Here is a 21,334-nt window from a genome sequence, read left to right on the forward strand (position 1 = left end):
TTCCTTCCTTCCTTCCTTCCTTCCTTCCTTCCTTCCTTCCTTCCTTCCTTCCTTCCTTCCTTCCTTCCAAATTCACAATAGTTTTCCTCACCTAAGGAGGAAACAGAATGCAGACAGGACTCTATGGGATCCTCTAGTACTTGCCCCGAATGCTGTCACTTCGCTCTCCACCTCTGTCCTCCAAACTGTGTCTGCCTGTCCATCTGTCCACCTCCTTGTCCCCAGCAGAACATGTGGGACTGGAAGCATACTCACTTGGGTCTTTGCTCTGGTCTGCCACCAGTTAATCCACTTGAACATTGTGTCTTGTTTTCAGATTTGCTTTCGCCTTCCACCAAGACGTTAACAATGAAATAGGATTTCCCTTGGTGCAAACTAGGCGCAACTACAGCAGGGCTGAGTTGGTTCTGGAAACTCGCTCCTCCCAGGCAGCTCCAAGATAGGGATCAGCCTTGCTGCATCCCAGCACTCACTGCCATGTGCTCAGAGCCCGACAGGACGGGAATCTTCTTGGGAGGCTGAACGACTCTGGGGCAGAATCACACCCCCACCAAGGCCACGGCGTGAGTCATCAGTCCTTGGTATTAAAGAGTCTGTGATAGGCACTGCTACTCACACGCCAGCCCAGAGCCAGTATGGGCTATAGCACCACCTTGCAACTTGCTCAGGGTTGCCGTGGGTTCACTGCCTACGGGGGGTGGGTGGAGCAGCAGCAGCAGGAGCAGCAGCAGCACAAGAAGCCCGCAGATCAACAAGCTGAACTATGAAGGGCACAGCAACGGTACCGTTTTAAATCTGATGGAACTGGGGAGACGGACTTGGGTTGGACTATCAGGTCACACTGTCATCGAGTGTCTTTGTGACTCTGAATAAGTCACTTGGTGACTTTTCAACGATGAAGGATGTTGGTTGGTGATCGAAGGCTTGATCATTTCTGGGGTGTTTCTAAATTTCCTTCCTTTCCTACTTCTTTTTGTTTCTGGTTTTCCAGGAGGAGGTTTTTCCACAAAGTCCTGGCTGTCCTGGGACTAGCTCTGTAGACCAAGCTGGCCTCAAACTCAGAAATCCACCTGCCTCTGCCTCCTGAGTGCTAGGATTTAAGAACCTGGGCCACCACCTCCAGGCTCTCTTCTCTAAATTTCTGATACCAAATTTCAGGCTCACCTTCAATGAGCCAAGGCCTTGGGTAATGCCTGCAGCCTTCACTTACAGCTCTAATCATTGGTATATAACTTGGCCAAACCCTCCCCAGTCCTTCAGTGAGGACACCCATGCCATGCCAACACTTAGAACAAAGATATTTTGTGCAGCCAAGGTTCTGACCCTGGCAGAGGGTCCCCAAGATTCCAGTTAACTGCCATGGCTCAACAAAGTCCTCACTAGCCCCTGCCTTTCATGACACTTACTTGCTTTTTCAGATGATTGGCAGTTCTGATGACTGGTTTCCCGAGGGGGAAATATTAACTGATGGAATGTTACTGAGACTTATTAATTACTATAATGTGGGGAGGAAAGGTTTTACTCTTTGTCCCCAGGCAGTGAAGTGCATTTCCTGTCATCTGGTGGACATTGCAGGGACCTGAACCATTCATCTGCTAAGTTGATGCTGTGACAAACATCACTGAGAAGTGGGGACTGCATTTTCAGGAGGTGACAGAGCACCCACAGATGGGGCTACAGGTGTCCTGACAGTCCTGGACTCCTCTGCCATCTCCTCTCCCCCAGCTACCCGAGCACCGTGGAAAAGAACAAAGGGAAAACTAGGCTAGGAAAAAATAATGAGTTTCAAGTCTAGCCTCGGACTTTAAGATGAGACATTAAATAACATAAAATAAATAAATAAATAAAAAACCTAAACCACATTTGGGGCTTGAAATTGTAAAATGGAAGTGGTATTTTCTTATAAGAAAGGACTAAGATAACGAGGAAAATCAGAATCCTTTTGATTGAGATTTATGCTGTGATTGCAGTCTAACACACTGAGGCCTGGGGTGTGAGCGCCTGAGAATCAAGACTACATTGCTTTTATGGTTCAAGTTCCAATACATCCACCCCCAGCCCTGGTAGGTAGATTTACAACTGCATACTCTTCTGAAGTGTTTTGTGATGGAATGGGAGGCAGCATCCCCCTCTCTATCTGGGGATAGTTTATGAAATCTCCAAGCCCATTGACTCCAAAGACTTCAAAAGAAGTCTTCAAAAGAAGAGCTATAGCCTATTTCTCCCAGGCTTGCCTGGGACCTCAGAAGTCCTCATGGCCTGGTGGACAGCTGGTGGTGCACACAGTTGACCAAGACATCTGTCATGATCACATGTCTCAATCCCAACTTGGGTGGTCCTTTTTGGCTCTTTTTTTTTTTTTTTTCGAGATAGGGTTTCTCTGTGGCTTTGGAGCCTGTCCTGGAACTAGCTCTTGTAGACCAGGCTGGTCTCGAACTCACAGAGATCCGCCTGCCTCTGCCTCCCGAGTGCTGGGATTAAAGGCGTGCGCCACCATGCCTGGCACCTTTTTGGCTCTTAAGAATTTCTCAAGTAAAACACATCACGTGAGCTTAGTCTCTGTCTCCGTACTGGTGGGCATTTGGCTATCTCTTCAGAGACAAAACTCAGTAGCCTGTGGCCTCTTCAAACTTCAGGTAGCATGTTGTTTATTTTCCTGTCTTGGGTAGCTGAAGTGGAGACCTTCCTTGGGCCCTGGGGTCCCCGAGTCCCACACACATTTTAGAAATGATCTCATCTGGACCTTCAGAACTCTGGGAAAGACATTCACAGTTCTCTCTGATAGAGTTGTGACATAATGTGACCATTGTAGATCATGAGCAAGTCAGTATGGAGTCCAGACCTGATCTTATGACCCATCCCCTTGCTGCCAACCACATGCTCCCTGTAGTAGATGCTAAGGATCCCTGCCTAGGTCTCCTTTTCTGCCCATGCAGCCACAGCTCTTGTGCTTACTGGCCACTCAAAGCTCCCATCTGACATGAAAGACCAAGGCCACAGCTGGCGGTAGCCTCAGGCAGTGCACAGCAGGGTATAGCCTCAGGCAGTGCACAGCTGGCTATAGCCTCAGGCAGTACACAGCTGGCTATAGCCTCAGGCAGTACACAGCTGGCTATAGCCTCACGCAGTGCACAGCTGGTGATAGCTTCAGACAGTATACAGTTGACCTCGCCTCAGGCAGCACACAACTGGTAGTTGCCTCAGATAGTGCACAGTTGGCGATTCCTGCCTGAAGCTTCAGGAGGGATCAGACTGAGTTTAATACCATGGGAACTACAGGTGTATCTGCCTTGTATGCCCTCAACAGATCACCTGTATGGGAATCTCAGTTAAGGGTCCACATGTGAGGGATTGGATTTAGGGTGTATTCTTTGAGGGGCTCTATCTCTGTCTGTACTCTATAAGACTATCTATTGTTTGTCCACTCATGAACTATTTAATTGAAGAGATTCCCCTTTTCTCTAAGTGATTCCTTCCTTTTCTATCCACAATAAGTTTTCCATCTAATGAAAATAAACGAGGTGTTTATTTCTCTGATGCTCTCATCAGGACATGGAGATGCTATTCTTTCTTCCCAATCATTAAATCAAAACTGGTCATAACCCACCACATTGAACTGATAATTCAGAGTTAACACCAGGCGTTAACACCAGCTCCTCAAACCTCCATTCTTCCCCACGTATCTCCCCATTCCGTGTCACACCAGCATCTCTGATCTACCCTGTATCTTGGCTCACACCAGCTCACTACTTAGGTTCTGCATTCAAATCCCACACCAATTGTAAGATGTTTTGGAAGTGTCCGTTTCCTTATTATTTTTTATAGGAAACTGCGCCCACAGTTCAATTTCATTTCAACGTCTCTCTCTTCAGCTAGTGTGGATATGTCCAGAGGTTAACAGTGCTTTTTGCATAGAGGGTATCTCCCCTAGGATGGATCTGTGTTGCTTAATTCAATCAAATTTTATTGGCTACATCCACCATGCCTGCCCTGAATGCATGCACCAGGCTCATCATAGTGCAGATGTCTGTATTCTACCATCAGCATCTGGCAGGCATCCATGGCCTGAAAGAAGACTCTCCTCACTGATGCCTCATCACTGCCTTCCTTGAGTTCTGTGGATCCAGATACTTGCTGTGTGGTAGCACAGAACTCAAGCCCCAGAACTCAAGGTCTCAAGGGGAGGGGCCTGAGGGGAGGCTGTCCTGCTCTGAGCAGCACTAGCAAACCCCCAGACAGACACTGTGGGATGAAGTAAGCACTTTCATTTGCCTTGAAGAAATAGCACCTTTGTGCAATGTAGGCCTGTGGAAAACCTAATTATGTAGATCCATTTGAGGATCAAACAAAAGCAAGTTTGGGAGAGTGATTAGTGGGATTTATCTCCGGAGGCGCTCAGCTCAGCCTTGCAAGGGTTTAATGCAGAATTATGAATAATGAACTAGGTTCTCACTAAGGGGGAGGCTCACAGCTTAAGCCAATAGTCCCGCTCCTCTGCCACAGGGAAAGGAGGGTGAGAAAGGATGCTGCATACTGGCCTTTCTTGCTAAAAAGCAAGAACATGGAGGAAGGAACAGAAGGTTGTTCTGGGAGATGTAGCTAACACAGTGAACGGAGTTCTTTATATTCAGAACATGCTGGAACATGGGGTGGGTCTAGACCAGAGAATTGAGTGGACACAAAGCTGTTCTGTACTCAGATTTCTAAGTCACCTGCCTAACTAAGTCTGTCCATGAAAAAGCCATGGATATTACATGTGTAACACTGGGTAGTAGAATAGACACCATGAGCATCTTAGGGGAAGTTCTGAATGCAGCAATGCTAGGACATGTATTCATGGTCAGAGCCCATGTTCAAGTTGCCAACCCTTCTAAATACCCTGTTTTATATAGAATTGATACACTGAAGAAGTCCAATGGGAGGTAGCCCAGGAAATGGAATAATCTGGGAACATATTAATATAATCACAGCTGGAGAAACCAAAGACTTCTAATATAACCTTCAAAGACTAGGAAAATGATATGACTCATGTCTCTAAATACCCACAGCCCAAGGGCCTACCATTGTTCAAAAGTAGTCAACTTTGTATTATTCAATGTCAGGCAGAAGTAGAGCATAATCCACTAATAATAAACCAACCCACGAGTCAAGGCTAGCAACACACGTCTATGCCTGAAGAGTCCCGAGGCTAACATGCAGAGGGGAGGGGAAATGCCTCTCTTTACAGACAGGTCAACTAAAGAAGCCACCTCATCTTAGGACCAACACAGATAAGAAGCTGCTGACGGCTGGTGATAACCAGAGATTCGAATCTACTCAAGAACTCATGAAATCCCTCCCAGTCTGCTGAAGCATCACATTCGTACCACAATACTACAAGTTAGCTTGTACCAAATGTCAGCCAGCCGACCAGGTAGACATATGCCACTTGTTCTTCCTAACGACTCTGTGAGATGGTATCGTTTCTCTATTTAATAGATGGGGAAATTGATATGATAACCTGGGCAAGGTGACAGAGTGGCATTGGAGCTGGGGTTTATCCAGCATGTTGAAACGCTTTCCATCATACTATGGGTGTGTAAGCACAATGGGTGACTGGGGGCATGCATCAGCCCTAAGTGGGCTCCCCAGAGCCCTTCAGCCAACCAACAGCGCAATGCAAGTCATTCCTTTGCATCTGAGGAGGAAGATCTGGTATGCTGAAGGAAGCCCACTGCTGGAGTGACTGATTTCTGTGAGGTCCCTAACCTGACCTTCCCCTGCAGCCGTCATCAGTTACCTTTCTGAGTCAGGCCAGTCTTTTATCTGGTTAGCTGGAAAGCAGGCTTCTCTGGTCTCCTAGGAGAGGTGAAAGGACCATCATAGGTTGATGACACCTATGAGTTCGAGAAATTGCTGGACGGAGAAGCAAGTCACAGGAGTCCTCACTGCTGGGTTGGGAGTGTATCACCATCAACAGGCTATTACAATGTTTGTTTGAAAACAAGTGGTTTTTCTAGGCTTCATATATGGAGCAGAACTAATCACCTCCTCACCTTCTACCTGCCCAGAAAAGGTGGCTGGGGGCTGATGTTCCCAACAGGGTAAGTAGTCCAGCTTACTAAGTTTTCTGTTCAAACCTGTTACAATTCTTTAATGTCTTAAAAAATAGGATGTTTGTATACTTAGATGCTTTTGGAAAACAGTTTTAAGTGGCCTCTTAATCCTCAGTTCCCTGAGACCTAACAGTACGTATGTATATTCATTGATTTCACAAATAGTTCCCGAGCCTTGACATACGCTGCATGCCAGGAGTACAGCCGTGGAACAGACAGACACAGCCCATGTCCGCATCGGGGACCAATGGCCAGGCCATAGAGACAACAGCAAACAAGAAATTGCACAGATGGGAGTCACACTCAACAGACAGTGCACATCTCTTCACAGTCTCCAGCACATGGCTGGGCACACGGCAGGTGCTTGGACAGGAATATGTGTCTGGTCTGTGTGTGGCGTGTCTAGAAAGGACACCCTGCTGCTGAACTCAGCACCGAGAGTTCTGGCTTCTAGAGGGAGGGGAAAACGTGGCACTGGTCAGGCCTGAGTTCTGTTTCCTGCTTTAACACTGACCACTAAAATCTTCTTCGGGGAGTCACTTGGAGGACCCTCAATTTTACTTAGAGAGAAGTTTAAGTGTTAGCATCCCTTGTTCATACTAAAAGGCCTGCTGTCAAACGTGCAGCCGAGCCTCATTTACCTTGTCAGCAAGCAAAGAAATAGACAAGAGGCCCCAGCTCAGGGCTTTCTGTCTGTGTCAGGGTTAGCAGCTGTGAGGGGTGAGTCCCTCAACAACAAAGCTGGAAGTCTACGTCTGAACATGGGCAATAGCACACTTGACTTACCAACCAGGGACTGCTTAAGAAAAAGAAGGCTTTTATTCACAGGAGAGTCTAGTTGTATGATTAGACAACAGACCGGAGGAGCAGGAAAACACAGAAATAGTTTCCTTCGTGTTTTCGTAAGTAGAAAAACTTCAAATGTTCCATTTGCTCGGCTAGTGAAAATGGCTTTAAAACATGACAGCAGCAGCCAGATGGAATTAACCTCTAATGTCCTTGAGTCTAATAAAGTGTGGTTAGGGTGACGTGGCGCCATTATCGCAGCAGGGTTAGGGCACAGTCCCCACACTTAGATCTTAGTGGCTTTTTTCTTTCCAAGAAAGAAAAAAAAAAACAACAGCAACTAATGAATGCAGAAAAGTACTCCTAACTTAGATAACTTAACTGAAGTATGGACATAGCCTATTGCTTGAGGCTTAAGGGCAGCCTGAAGGACCAGGCCAAGAAGTGTTTGGAAAAGTCTAACTTCATGGGGAACATTGCGAATATGCAGCAGTGAATTACCTCATGTTCTGGTCTGTGGGGAAGCACATGTGAGGGGCCCTGGGCCCTGCGCCCCTCCTCTCTTTGCTGCAGAGTTCAGCTACCGCTTCCTGCAGGCAGCTGGAGCAAATCCACGGGGAACGGTCTCTTTCCTGCATTCCCCTCAGTGTGGCTTGCTTGCTCCAAAGTGTGGGAGTGAAGTGATCAGGATTCCTTAGAGGACCACGTTACCCTTCATATGCCACTTTCTGTCCCTCTGTCCCTAATCTCTCAGGAACGGAGCCCCAGGTACGTGGCCAGGGAAGAGTGTCATCTACCCACTAGAGTCCTTTTGGGTCAAAGTCCCTTACAGAGTCATGTCCCTGTGGCTATTTCCCACACCACTAGTGTAATTTTGAAATATGCCCCCATGGAGCCATTTTAAATAGAAGCCAGCCACAGCTACTGGTGTCCTAGGACACTATTCCAACCTCAGCCTCTCTGAGGTCCTTTCTCCTGAGGCAGCACTTCAGCAGCCCAGTGCGGTGTTTCAGAGGGATCAGACACCTCGCCTCTCTTACTACTGTTCACCTTTTCACACGGCATGGCTCTCCTGATCCAGCCTTACACGTCCCTCTCGGTCGGCATGGTACAGCTGGGTCCTGCTGTTTGGCTCCGGAGTGGGAGGGATTTTGAGCACAATTCTCCAGGGCTGGCTAAACCAAGCACAAGTTTGGGTGTTGGGAAGGCAGGTTGGGACTCTGTCTTACCTTGTCACTGTCCACTGTGTTCTGAGAGGTCCTGGAGGCGATGGATATGGTGTCTGGTTGGCTGCTCCCATCCCCCTGGCTGTCACCATCCTCTACTCCATCCCTGCAGCAAGAAGAGAGAAAAGAAACAGGGGTGGGGGTGGGGGGAGCCACTGTGGGTTTCGAGCACACAAGGCTTTCCCAGCTGGGTCGGCAAAGCGGTGGCTGAGCAGCCCTAGCCGGATTGTCTAGCATTATCCCGTTAATGGGTGCAGCCTATGTGATTTCCAGGAAAGCTCATCCATCTAAGCACATGACGGCTGCAGGACTGAGCACAGCACGATGCAGGCCCTACGTCCCTTTTCAGCCCATACTGCAGATGGGGCATTAAAAATGACAGCTACAAAAATTGGGACTGAGTCTGATATAGGCAGTAGGAAGATATATCATACTTAGAACCTGGTTTCTAGCCAACTAACAAGCTTCCTTTTCAGTAGCCACAGAGGTCAAGGTTCTGCATGTTATAACTCAGATGGGGGTTGGCCTGCTGTTGGTATAAGGGGAAAAAAAAGAAAAACAGTGGATAAGGTACTCTTTTTTTTTTCTTTTTTCTAAGATGCTGTTTTGCTATACTTGTTCACACCAGCCTTGGGTACCCAGGTCTAAGCAAGCCTCCTGCCTCAGCCTCCCAAGCAATTGAGACTATAGGCTTGTGTCATGAAACTTAAAATGGATTTTTCACTTTTTAAATTTGTATCTTCTGCTGAAGAAAATGGGTTGGGTTATCTCCTCAAGGGAATATTATCTTTGGCAAAGTCCAGAGCGACATTTAGCTCCTGCACATGGAGCAGAAATTTATTGTCTTCTTTCTGATGGGTCTTACTGACTTCATACTGATTTGTGCTGCATTCTCATCAACACAGAAGGGAAAGGCTCTTTCTCCAAGGTGGGGACAGCTCTGTTCACAGCGGCATTAGAGGCAGCTGTGCTCCTTGGCACTATTATGGCACTTGACCCCTGACCTGGGCCTTAGCACTACAGTTTTGACAGCGAATTGCTCTGTCAGAGCTCTGCCTTAGGATTGTGTCCTGACTCTGTGCCGAACCCAGGGTCAAGCCATGGAGGAAACAGTTGCCCGGGAACTGCTGACTAGTCTGTTAGGGAGATGTAAGTTGAGGGTAAAGGACTAGCAGAGGAAACCACAGCTATTCCCATGGACACTTTCACAGAAGTCACCCATGCTCCATGATGCTTGCAGAGGGGTAAAAGCCTGCAGAGACGAGGGGATACTGGATGCGGGAGAATCCCACCGCATGGGCAGAGTGCCACTTACCATGACTCCATCTCACTGAGTCTGGACAATTATGATCTGGCATACCTGTGAGTGTATATGGACATACGTGTGCATGAGCGTGTCGATGCAAGTGCATATGTGTGCATAGGCCATCATTCTGGGAAAAAGCAGTTTCTCCCAGGCAAACATTACTAAGTTGACTGCTTCCTTACCACTTGTGGGCTTGGAAAATGCCAACTTATTTTAATAACATAAGCCACACACTCGTAGGAAGGCAGAATCTGCTGTGAAAAGAAATGATATAACGTATTTCTAAGGCCCAGATGAAGAACCTTCGGATCATCTGTTGTTTTGGATTGTCTGGGCCACCTCCCCTTCCCCCACTTGGAGGTGGTTGGGATCTGGCTGTACTTTTTGCTTCCTGCTGTTTTGGCCTATTATGGACCCTTCTGGTCCATTCCAGATGAAGCCAGTTCTGGGGGCTGAAAGGGCCGATCCAGGCAGGAGTGTGGGTGGCAACCCCCAAGCCAATATACTCCTCCATAAACCCTGCTGCTATATCTGGGAAGCCAAGCGAATGGAAGCACAGGCTGCCTGGTTTTCTCTGCAGTCTGTGAGGTTTCTCTCCATTCCTTGTAGGATAAGAGAAGAGGTAGGGGACAGAGAGAAGCTGGGGACATTTCAAAGACATGCCCTTCATGTATTCTAGAAACTCTCCATCTCTATCTCAGATTTCAGAGTAACCCTCATCAGCTGCAACTAAGTTTCCTTCTCACACAGCCCTGGAAAATCCATTCCTTATAACAGTTTCCTCTCTGTATTCCTTGTTGAAGCTGGACCTCCCTGAAGCAGGGTCTATCTCCAGTGCTAAAATAAGCCTCGAGTCTAGACATGAGCACATACAATGAAGACGGGTCTTTTTCAATAGAGTCTTAATTGGTCCCCGCAGCACTGGGGAAGCGATCTGATGCTGGCCATGACTTTGAGTATGTCTCTGTTTCATTCACACTCTTCTTTGGGTCACCATGTCTCTCAGCGCTAGCATTCCAGGGCCACAACTCTGTAATGGTTCACCATCTTGCTTATCCTGGGTGATACCAAAAGGTCAGCTAGGCCCTCTGATTTGTGCCATTTGTGAACTGGGGAGGAGTGGAAACCATGCCACCATGGGTGACCACACCTCGCAGGATCGCACTGTGCTGTATATTTATTTCTTTTTTTTAAATTTATTTATTTATTATGTGTACAGCATTCCTTCCATGTGTGCCCGCATGCCAGAAGGGGGCGCCAGATCTCATTACAGATGGCTGTGAGCCACTATGTGGTTGCTGGGAATAGAACTCAGGACCTCTGGAAGAGCAGGCAATGTTCTTAACCACTGAGCCATCTCTCCAGTCCCTGTATATTTTTTTTCTTTAAGACATATGTGAAATTGTTGTATGTTTTTCTCTAAACACCCTTAGAGTCACTGGAAGTGATCATCCCGCATGGTAACTTGAGAAAGAGACACCTAAGAAGCCATCTACGGCTAAGAAGAACTTAGGGTTCAGAAGGGTCCAGACATATTCAAGAAATAGGTCCTCTGCTGCCTGAAGTTACTGACCATTGAGGGTGAAGGACAAAACCTCCTCAGGAGCTGCGGCTATATCCTCTGTCATGCAGCCTACCCCAGGGCTGCACTAGACTCCTCTGCCATGCCACTGGCGTGGAGGCCTACCCACTCAAGGAACTGTCCTTCCTGAGCCTTCCCCACCTCCACAGAGGGCCACAACTGTCCGCTCTTTGGCAGCATTTACTCTCTCCGGAGGCTACTGCGCTTATGTAACCATTCCATGAACAAGATGTTGTTTTTGGAAGGTCCTTGGGGGAAGTAACCCAACCTATACTTCCTCTTGCATTCTGGTAGCAAACAGTGCCCAGAGAACCCCAGCTGCGTTAACGGGCAGTGACTGGTGAGAAGTTTAAAGATGAAAAAAATTCACCACAGGCAGAGCTCGTGGGTCTTCCTAGATGGATGAGAGCACGGTTCCCTCTAGGAACAAAGGGTCACCCTGATCCCCTTCCCTGGGGCACACGGGGCAGCAGAGCCTGGGGAGAGGTGCTGGTTACCTCTTACTATTGTTCCTCAGTTTGGCTGGTGTTTTGGGGAGCTGGATTGGCTCCTTCAAAGCTCCTTTAAGATGGATGATCCTTTCCTGAATCACTTCTCGAATGTTCTTGATCCACTCCTGCTTGGTTTCGATGTTGGAAGCCTAGAGCGCCACAGGAAGAAGCATTGAGAAACCCATCTCTTGTTGCTCATAAAATCCACGCTCAACTCCCCCTGACAGGTGCAGCTGTTATCCCCAAAATGCCAAATCTTTGGGGGGAATTCATTTTGCCCTTTATCCTTTGACTCTTTAATCTCAGAGACGTCCAACTTCAAGACTCAAATGTAGACCTTATGGGGGACTTGTAAAAATATTTTACAATTCCTTAGGCACTGACCAATTTGCTATTGGCCCTGGATGGGCCTGGGTTACCACTTGAATTGAGGACTCTAGGAGGCTCTGGAGGCACTTGAGATTGTGGTATCTGAAAGCAGTGGCTATATACCAGCAGGGTAATGGGTATATGCCAGGATGTTTAACAGCTGTCTCACCCATACAGCCTGCACAGGCTGACAGTCAGTGTCGGGGTTCGAGGCTGTTAAATGTGCTTATCAGAAGCACCGCTCTTATGCCAATAATATTCTACAGTCTTCCTGGATCCTTTTTCAGATAATTCTTCATAGCAGGTAGCAACTATCCTGCAAATTAAGGGTGGACAACTTGTGAAGCTTTTGCCTGAGCTGGACCACGTGTTCCTTGGTAATGGACACTTCCTTAACCTACAAGTGATCAGTGGGAGCTCTATTTGCAGTATCCCTACCTAGTCAAGCTAGTGGTACCACCAACAGTGATTCCACACCAAGCTGAACCTGGGGAGCTGAACTGACCCCTAGGCCTCTAGACTGCTGGGACTTAGTGGAGCTTCTGGAACACACATTTCCAGGGAATAGGGACCATATATTACACACGGCTCTTTTTTATGGCACTAAACAGACAGCCTTGTATGTGGAGGACATTTAGGGTGATCTGCTGAGCAAACAGAGCACCTGAACTGAAGATTCTTTGCTAAAAGGCTGGTGGCTTGTGCCACTGGAAAGGGACATATGGACAGAACCCAGCTGACTGGGCCTTGTTAGGGAGGCTAATGGGTCATTCTCCATCCTCTATGAACTTGAGGAGAATATCTGGCTCTGACATTCTGGGTCCACCTGCATCTCAGTACCTGCATGATGCTGTCATTCCCAAGAGAGACCCAGTGGCTCAGTGGTCTCTACACCCTGCTTTTTGGGGTCTTATGCGGCTTTCTCTACCCTCCCCCACTACCCCAACTCCGGTTTTGGGCTGGAAGAGAGCGGTACTTACTTTGAGCACTGTTTTATTGTCTGAGGATGGGGTGCGCCCAGACCACAAGGCGAATTTGCAGGGGTCGCCTTCTACATGCTCGGTCACACCCAGCTCTGAGGTCTGTAGACAGGAAATGCCTGTGAGAGGCGGGGAAGGGGAGGGCAGTGGGGGAAACTTAGGGCTGGGATAGGAAGGGGAAGGCAACAAAGAGGAGAGGGCTGAGGGAGGGGCTTCTGTCAATCAAGCTTTAACAGACTAGATATTTTGTTCATATACCCAGGATGAGAGGACCAGCAGGCATTTGTCTGATTATCAGGTCAGGGAGGGATGAGGAGGGAGGTGCTCAAAGCAAACAGAAAGACCTGGGAACTCTAAGGTACACAGTGGAGGATGTAGGGGGGAGTAGGAGGCATGAGCCTTGGTCCAGGAGAGCTTTGGAGTAGAAAGAGGTGAGCTGTATATGTCCATATCCCTTCCTGCCATGGGTTCTACGGAAGCAGGGACTCTTGTCTTGCCCCACCTGCCCCACCTACCAGTAGCTTGTTCTTGTAAACATATTTCGTGTGTCCTGAAGAGTCTTTGATCTCCTTGCTAAACACCAAGGAGATCTCAAAGAGGAACAGGTGCCGCTCCCGCCCCTTCCGGATCAGCGACTTTGGGTCCCACACTTGAAAGGCATCCTGAAGAATCAACTCCCCCTGTACATCCAAGTTCTCATCGAACCCTGAAAAACACCCATGTCCACTGTGGAGTTTCTCCAGCACTACACTCAGGGGAAGCTGTGTTCTAGTCCCCCTTGGAGAAAGGTTTCCTTCCTACTGGCCTCCATGGAGATCTAATGTAGTATTTCTGCCCTTAGGAACCTAGCTAGACATCCATCTCCCATGACCCATCTGTCCCATGTCTCCTACATACATAGGCAATATGAGTAGGGTTTTCTGAAAGATCCCATGTAATTCTTCCCTCCCCATGTAAGAGGGGCTGTGTGTCTCCCAAACAGGCAGTCCCCAGTCTCGGAGCATCTTCTTCCTCCACAGCTCCCATGGCTCCTACCTCTGAGTGGGGCTGAGGTTGAACACTGTCTAGAGGAGTACCCTTGACTCTGCTTTATTCGTTATTGCCCCATTTCTCATATTCCATCCTTAGCATTCTTTTCTTGCTCCTAAGCAGTGTGGTGCATAAGCTTTCAACACTTTCTATTTATACTTCGAATCTTCCAGAAGGTTCCCAAATTTTAGTGCACACAAGAACCACCTGGAAAGCATGTGAAAACATCGATTCTGAACACCCCTCTCCTAAGAGCTTCTGGTTCAGTAGGTATTAGAAGAGTCCATCAAAGTGAACTTTCAACCAGCTCTATTACACAGGGCCACAGACCATACTGTGTCTCTGGGTGAGGGAAGGTCTGGACGAATGGGGCACTTTTACAAAGAAGGACACCCAGTACTGGGGAGCCCATTGTACACAGGAATGAAGCGGGTGGGGAAACTGTGGCAACAGGAGCACCTTCAGGTGATTAGTGCTTAGTCTAGAGCGGACAGAACTGGCTCTACTGCTCCAAGACCTAGGGGTTCTTGTGCTACGGGTAGTGCAGGAAGTAAGGCCACCCCGAGTCTCTTAGATGAGGGTAGTGGGAGTGGTGGTATTGTGGGTCAAAGCCAGGAGAGAAAGAGCACCCACCCACTTACTTCCTTAGCGTCTGCTTGTCAGACTGGAAAGTTAAGACTTTACCCAGCTACCAAATCTATTTATCGCCAGGCTGGCTTCGCTGTGCTACAAATCAGGACCATGTCCCAGGAGCCTTACGTCATTCTGCACTTGGTCTGGATTCTCAGAACACAGTTCGAACCGACTAAAATTCTGTCGGGGTCGCCCAGCTGGGCTTGCTTTCCTAAGCTCCCAAGAAGGACAAAGGGCTAGTTGCTAGTGTTAAGTGGATAAATATAGTCCATAAGACAATGGTCACCATGGTAAATTTAAGTTATGCAATCTTTTATATTTTAAAGAAGCTGGGCATAATGGTGCATACCTACTGTTTTAAGTACTCGGTTGGCTTATCAAGGATCACTATTTCAAAGCACAGCCTGGACAGTTTAGAGAGACCATATCAGAGAAAAAAGAGCTGTAGCTAAGTAGTAGAGTATTTTTGTTCATTATGGACAAGACTTGGGTTCAATTTTTTTTGAAAAAAGGTGTGTGTGTGTGAGGTAGATCTCACACTACAGCCACTGGTGTATACGGTGTAATCAGTACTTCCAGTTTTCCTGCCTCTGAAGGCAATGCAAATGACCTGCATATGAACAGGTCTGTGGGGCTCTGGCCTGATGCTAGTGAAGATCATAGCCTGCACTATGATCTCATGGCACCTGGAGAGAGGTGTTAGCCATGCTGGTTTGTGGTGCTCCTCACGCCGGTAGCCAAGGACCCACTGAACAACTGGTTTTTACCCTTTTCCAGGCTTGTTCCTTGCCTGACTTAATGCTACTTCCCCTTCTAACACACATTCTCTGGTCTTAGGATGGAGGTGGCATCCCAGAGGACTGGGAGATCAGCTACCTTCCAGCATGCTGACATGCATGGCATCATTGGCTTTCTTGGGGACACTGAGCATCACCTCCAGGCCATCCTTGAGCTCCCCTTTCCCTTCTTCACAGCAAGTTAAAAGTTCCTGGGGAAAAAAGTCCAGACACAATTAGGATCATCTGCCCAGCTTCACACCCCTCCCTTTCCTAAGCCATCAAGTAAATGATACACCAGCTTCCCTCTGTCTGTAACGCTTCCCTCAGAGAGAGCTATAAAGAAAGTGAGATGCGGATTATTGTCAAAAACGCAATGACCAGATGAGTTCTAGCCAGTCCAAAGGAAGCTAATCCAATCCAATGGCTAGAATTCTAAAACCACAGCACTCTGTCACTGTGCAGAATGTCACCGCCTTCCTGGAGAGGGAATTGCTCCTGCTGAAGAGAACAGTGAGGAAACAGAAGGTGTGCTGCACTGTCTTCGTGGATCACTGCAGGCCTATGGCTGACACCATGGGTCTCTGCATGTCTATACTGACACCGTGGGTCTCCACATGCCTATACTGACACCGTGGGTCTCCACATGCCTATACTGACACCGTGGGTCTCCGCGTGTCTATACTGACACCGTGGGTCTCCGCATGCCTATACTGACACCGTGGGTCTCTGCATGCCTATACTGACACCGTGGGTCTCTGCATGCCTATACTGACACCGTGGGTCTCCGCGTGTCTATACTGACGCCGTGGGTCTCCACATGCCTATACTGACACCATGGGTCTCTGCATGTCTATACCGACACCGTGGGTCTCTGCATGCCTATACTGACACCATGGGTCTCTGCATGCCTATACTGACACCATGGGTCTCTGCATGCCTATACTGACACCGTGGGTCTCTGCATGTCTATACTGACACCGTGGGTCTCTGCAGGCCTATACTGACATCACTTTTATTTACAGTCATTACACTACATGAGGACTGACATCCATCCTGCTAGGAGCAGCTTGAGGCTAGAGACATTACAGGTTTATAACAGCTCAGAGTTATAAAAGAGTTTTAGATCACAAGGATCAGGGATTCCTGACCTGGGCCAGTGACTAGCATTCTGGACTAGGATTGTGACAACCACATAGAGTGGGTGAAGAAGAATATAGCTCCAAGGAGGAGGAGCATGACCTGAAATACAGGTCAGAATACACACCTGGCATTCTGCTCGCCACCAGTCTTTCCATATTCTCTGACCCTGACCTCCAGGGACAGAGCCTGTTACTTCCGGGGCATCATGTCCTCTGACTTTTGTCCCTCCATGCAGTATCACTTATAAAATCACAACAAAAGGAACACAGTATTTGGTGGTAGAAGAAAAGACCATCTCAACCATCTTGCTAGCCGTAAGATCATTTAGAAGGTTTTTTGCCCCCAGAAAAGGCAGTTTTAGGAAATTGAGAGATCATGAGATCCCACCTTGTAAGTATGGTTATGATGCCTCCTGGGTAATAAATCAAAGGCACTTGCTAGCAGGAGAATTCTTTCCTGTGGAATCCTCCGAAGTAGGACGTATCTGCCCTGCTAGGACTTCCTGTAGTGAACAAACCTGGAGTCTGAGGCTTTCATGGCATAGCTCTCTGTAAAGTGACACAGAAGCTAGCTAAGCAGCTCTCTAAGTAAGAAACAAGCACACTTCTGTAGGGTGGGGCCATGAGGCACACCTCACCTGGAGAGCTTGCATGCGGATCTGGGCCAGAGCACATTGCCATGGAGCCTCACCGTGGTTCTGGACTTCTCCCTGATTCACTACCACCTTGGGGTTATCTGCCCCATTAAAATCATCACTAAAGCTCTCTTCTTGGGAAAATACCTGCTTAGTGAGAGTCTGAAACAAAAACCCAGTGTCTGGACTTTTCTGAGTTATCTTGGAGATATTTCCATATGTACAAAAGAGTTTGGGGGGGGGGTTCAGGTAGTGCACACATTGGGGGAAGTTGGAGCTCTTGGTGTCCCGTCCTTTCCAGTTGACATAATGTCATCACTATTCTGAAAGGCACTTCTACCACCCCAAAGTCCTCTGACATCCTCACTGTAACCCTCCCAACCTTGTTCTCAAACGTCAACAAAAGAATGCCAGGAGAAGAGATGAGAACGCTTCTGTTTGCAACAGAAAACACCAATTAGTTTAATCCCCCTAAGCAATTTAGCAAGCCAATCGTTCTACCAGCAGAGCCAATAAATTCTCCCTGGCCTGTGCAACAGTTCCTGATAAGGGGAAGCCTGCATATTTAATTTAGGCTCCGAAAAGGACAGATACAACAGATTTACAAGCAGACGATCAAACACGCCAAATGACGCAGTTTCACTTTTTGTGCAACGCCTAAGTGACAAGCCCCAGGGGATACTGATAATTAAATATCAATTTATTTGGAATTAAACTGACTTCAAAGGGAAAATAAATGCCTTGTTATTTATAGAAAAGCTCCACAAACCATTTCTACTCATCAGGTACTCTGCCACAGGCACATTTTTAAAGAGGCCAAAATTACCTCTTTTACAGTTATTTTACAACTTCCCTGCAATAAAACCACTGCTACTTTGTTTGTTTGACAAACACTTCTCTCTCCCAAACACATAGGAAGTCCAGAGTGTAGCTTTCCAGCTGCTGAAGGGTAATTCCAACCTCCCTTCCCCTTAGCACCTCTGCGACAGAACCCATCTGAGGGAGCTGCAGCATTACAGGGCTGGATTGGAGACGAGAATGGCTGTGTTTCCCTTAGAACAACATCTTAATCGATTCCAGATGGGCAGTGTGGCCGGGAGCTTCGGTGTTCATTAATGTCCTTTCAAAAACTCACAACCCTACAATTCCTGCAAAGGCTTTATTTTTTAACTCAAAGGCCACAAAAAAAATCAATTTTTAAAATGAAATTAAAGATGATTTTATTTTATGTGCATGAGTGTTTTGCTTCTGTGCATGTCTGTGCACTACGTGCATGCCTGGTGCCCGTAGAGGCGAGCAGGCGGCATCAGATCGTCTGGAGCTGCAGTTGAGTCCTATGCTTCCAGAGGATTTAGGTCCTCTGGAAGCACAGCTGGAGCTTTTAACACAAAAAGCTTAAACACAAAAACTCAGGTTTTAAAAAGGCCATCCGCACAGAAGCTAACTTAGAGGGTCAGGCGTTTAGCGGGACAAAGAAAGAGAAGGCTGCTGTTCGTAGAGTTTCAGGCTACAGAGTCCACAACCTGAGATTCAAAGATTCCATAGCTCCCGTGGCCTAAATATCAGAATCACACTCAGTTCTAGAAAAGAGACTTATTGCCCCAAGATCTTATGGAAATGTCTCATCTTTACGTGAAAAGTTTAAAAGAGAAGTAAAAGCCATTCTGCCAGGCTGGGTTGCCTGATGGTCTGTTCTCTCTTCTGAAAGATGAGGAAGGAGGGTGGAGGGAGGGCTGATCGCATGACTCCGCCCTTACACAGAAAATAGAACAAAGAAGTGGCACATTCCCCCAAGGCACCGCCTCCTATGCAGGACCATGAGTGCTGTGCTCCCGTCCTAGAGACCTGGGTAGCAGGGCTGCGATGGAGAATGTGTGATGAGAGCCTTGGGCTTGAAAGTCAGACTGGTTTTCAGATCTGGGAAGCGAGACTATGCAAGATTCTGCAGGTGTCTCTAAACATAAACGAAACTGAACACTTTCTCTGAAGTTACACTACTTTTACAAGTCCCCTAACTGTCCTTGTGCCCCTTTCATTAGACAATCAAAAATATATTCAAAAGGTAGAAAACCTCCACTCTTACACATCAAGAACTAATAGAAACATAATGATATTGAATTGTCTATCTCCATTTTCCTGGCTTCCTATAGAAACGACATACTTTTAGAATATCGGCACATCTTTATAGAAGAACTTACTTAGTGTTTTACATAATCTGATTACTGAACTTTTAAAAACTAGACTTTGAAAGAAAATCCACTCTCTTGGTTGGTTCCAGAAGCATTCCTAACATATGGCTCTCTACAGTAGAAGATGTCGCTAAGTTTAATACACTCCTTTGGACTATTTTCCCAGACACAGCAGTCAATATGGAAGATACCAATGGATGTATAGACCACAGTTTCCCTAAGATTTCCACCTTGGTTCCAGCAGGTGGGATACCCACAGGAGGAAATCTGCTCAGGAAGGAACTGGTCAATAATACCGGAGGTGGTAATCACTGAGAGTTTGCAATGGTAGCTGGAGGTGAAAAACAGTTACAGCTTATTCCTGCCCCCTTTCTTTCATCTCTACCCCCAAACAAGAATAGGACACATAGTCACGAGCCAGCAATGGTGGCATGGACTCATCTCAGGCTCTGCCGTAGGTAGAAGAAAGGCTTCAGGTAAGGGTTTCCCACTGTTGGGGGGGTCTCATCAGGAATGAGGGTTGGATGGGGAGGGGAGGTACCTTCAGGAGCAGCTGGTACTTGGTGACCCTCTGGACAGGCTTAATAAGGTAGGAAGAGATGGAGTTGGCCAGGCCGTGCCGCTGCTGGATCTCCTGCAGGGTGAGAGTAGGTGTAATAAGACAGAGAACAGGTATATGTGTGCGCGCGCACGTGCTTATGTGTGTCTGTGTGCGTGAACATTCTAAACACAGGAAGACAGGGCAAGGAGAAAGAAGAAAAGGACAAAAGTCGACATTTATGAGTAGACGTTCTTTAGGAGAGCGTGAGCATGGAGCAAGAGCATGAAGAATCCCAAGAGACCAAAGTATACAGAGAGAGAGAAATGAGAACCGGCAACGAAAAGGGAGAAAGAAGCCTTTGGGAAAGAATCGGGTTCATGAAACAGAAGTAGAAACTGAACAGAACCGGAGAAGCGGGGGAAGATAAAAGTGGACAAGGAGCGAGCGGTGAGTAAGAGACTGAATTGGAGCAGAGGTGAGACAGTGTGCGCAAAGGAACTGAGTGGCAAGGCAGGGAGACAGATGTAGCACAGCGGCCGGGGAAAGCCACACGAAGGCAGAGTGAGACTCTGGGACTCATCTGCCTGTAAGCTTCCTAAAACTACACAAGGATACGGCTCTTCCCACCCGCCGCCTCTGCTGGGACTTAACACATCCCAGTTAGATCATTTACGTCTCTCACACATCGCTCACTATCGTCAACACCTCTCCCTGCTCAGTTCTCCCTAGCTGGAAAAGAGTCAGTCTTAGGAATGTCCCCTCCGTTGTGCAGGGTGACAAATCTTTCCATCTCCATCCACAGCTCGCACCCAAGCCAATACCATGGTTTCTAGCTGCCGTTGGTGTCTCTGGTCTCACCTCTTACTCCACCCTCTACCCTATTGCAATAGATCACCTCTCAAGTCTTACGTGTAGAGAGGACAGAGAAGGATATATATCAGTCCTTGTACTCAGAAGGCTTATCATCTAGCTGAGACTATGCCACACACAGGAACTAAAGAACTGCAGAGAACAGAGGGTCTGCCACAGCCAATGAAAACAGAGAGCACCGCAAAGGGCAGTTAGAGAGACAGTGCCCCAGGGCTAACACAATTGTCACTTTATTAGAAACAATATCCAGACAAGACAGATTTATAGATACAGAAAATGAGTTAGTGATGACCAGGGCTTTCATTTTTTTCGTAGGAAGTCTGTTAACAGCTAAAATGTGCATACCTTCTTTGTATGTGGCGGTATGTGTGTGTGTACATGTTCACTAGTGTGTACCTGTATATGTGTGCATGTGGAGAGCAGAGGCCAATATCAGGATCGTTGATGACTGTAACTGTAAGATGTAACTTAAAATTTTGTAGTCAATATATGGCAATCACTAGATTAAGAAATAAAAAAAATATTAAAAAGTTGGGGGAGCCGGGCGGTGGTGGGGCACGCCTTTAATCCCAGCACTCGGGAGGCAGAGACAGGCCGATCTCTGTGAGTTCGAGACCAGCCTGGTCTACAAGAGCTAGTTCCAGGACAGGCTCCAAAACCACAGAGAAACCCTGTCTCGAAAAA

General features: G+C 47.4%; 1 protein-coding gene across 12 annotated transcripts in view; it reads right to left on the reverse strand.

Moving 5' to 3' along the window:
* Positions 1 to 21,334, reverse strand: part of Kalrn (kalirin RhoGEF kinase) — a 609,827-nt gene that overhangs the window by 191,915 nt on the left and 396,578 nt on the right. For 11 of the 12 annotated variants that reach the window (XM_026785738.1, XM_026785747.1, XM_026785740.1 and 8 more), the window contains exons 28-33: positions 19,781 to 19,873; positions 15,374 to 15,485; positions 13,351 to 13,541; positions 12,836 to 12,937; positions 11,493 to 11,635; positions 8,111 to 8,213 (exon numbers count right to left, since the gene is read on the reverse strand). In XM_026785738.1, coding sequence (XP_026641539.1) covers positions 8,111 to 8,213; positions 11,493 to 11,635; positions 12,836 to 12,937; positions 13,351 to 13,541; positions 15,374 to 15,485; positions 19,781 to 19,873 — 744 coding nt within the window. The remainder of the gene's footprint in view (positions 1 to 8,110; positions 8,214 to 11,492; positions 11,636 to 12,835; positions 12,938 to 13,350; positions 13,542 to 15,373; positions 15,486 to 19,780; positions 19,874 to 21,334) is intronic. The other variant, XM_026785749.1, reaches the window with a different exon arrangement.

This window comes from Microtus ochrogaster, chromosome 2 (genome assembly GCF_000317375.1).
Source record: "Microtus ochrogaster isolate Prairie Vole_2 chromosome 2, MicOch1.0, whole genome shotgun sequence".
NCBI lineage: Eukaryota > Metazoa > Chordata > Mammalia > Rodentia > Cricetidae > Microtus > Microtus ochrogaster.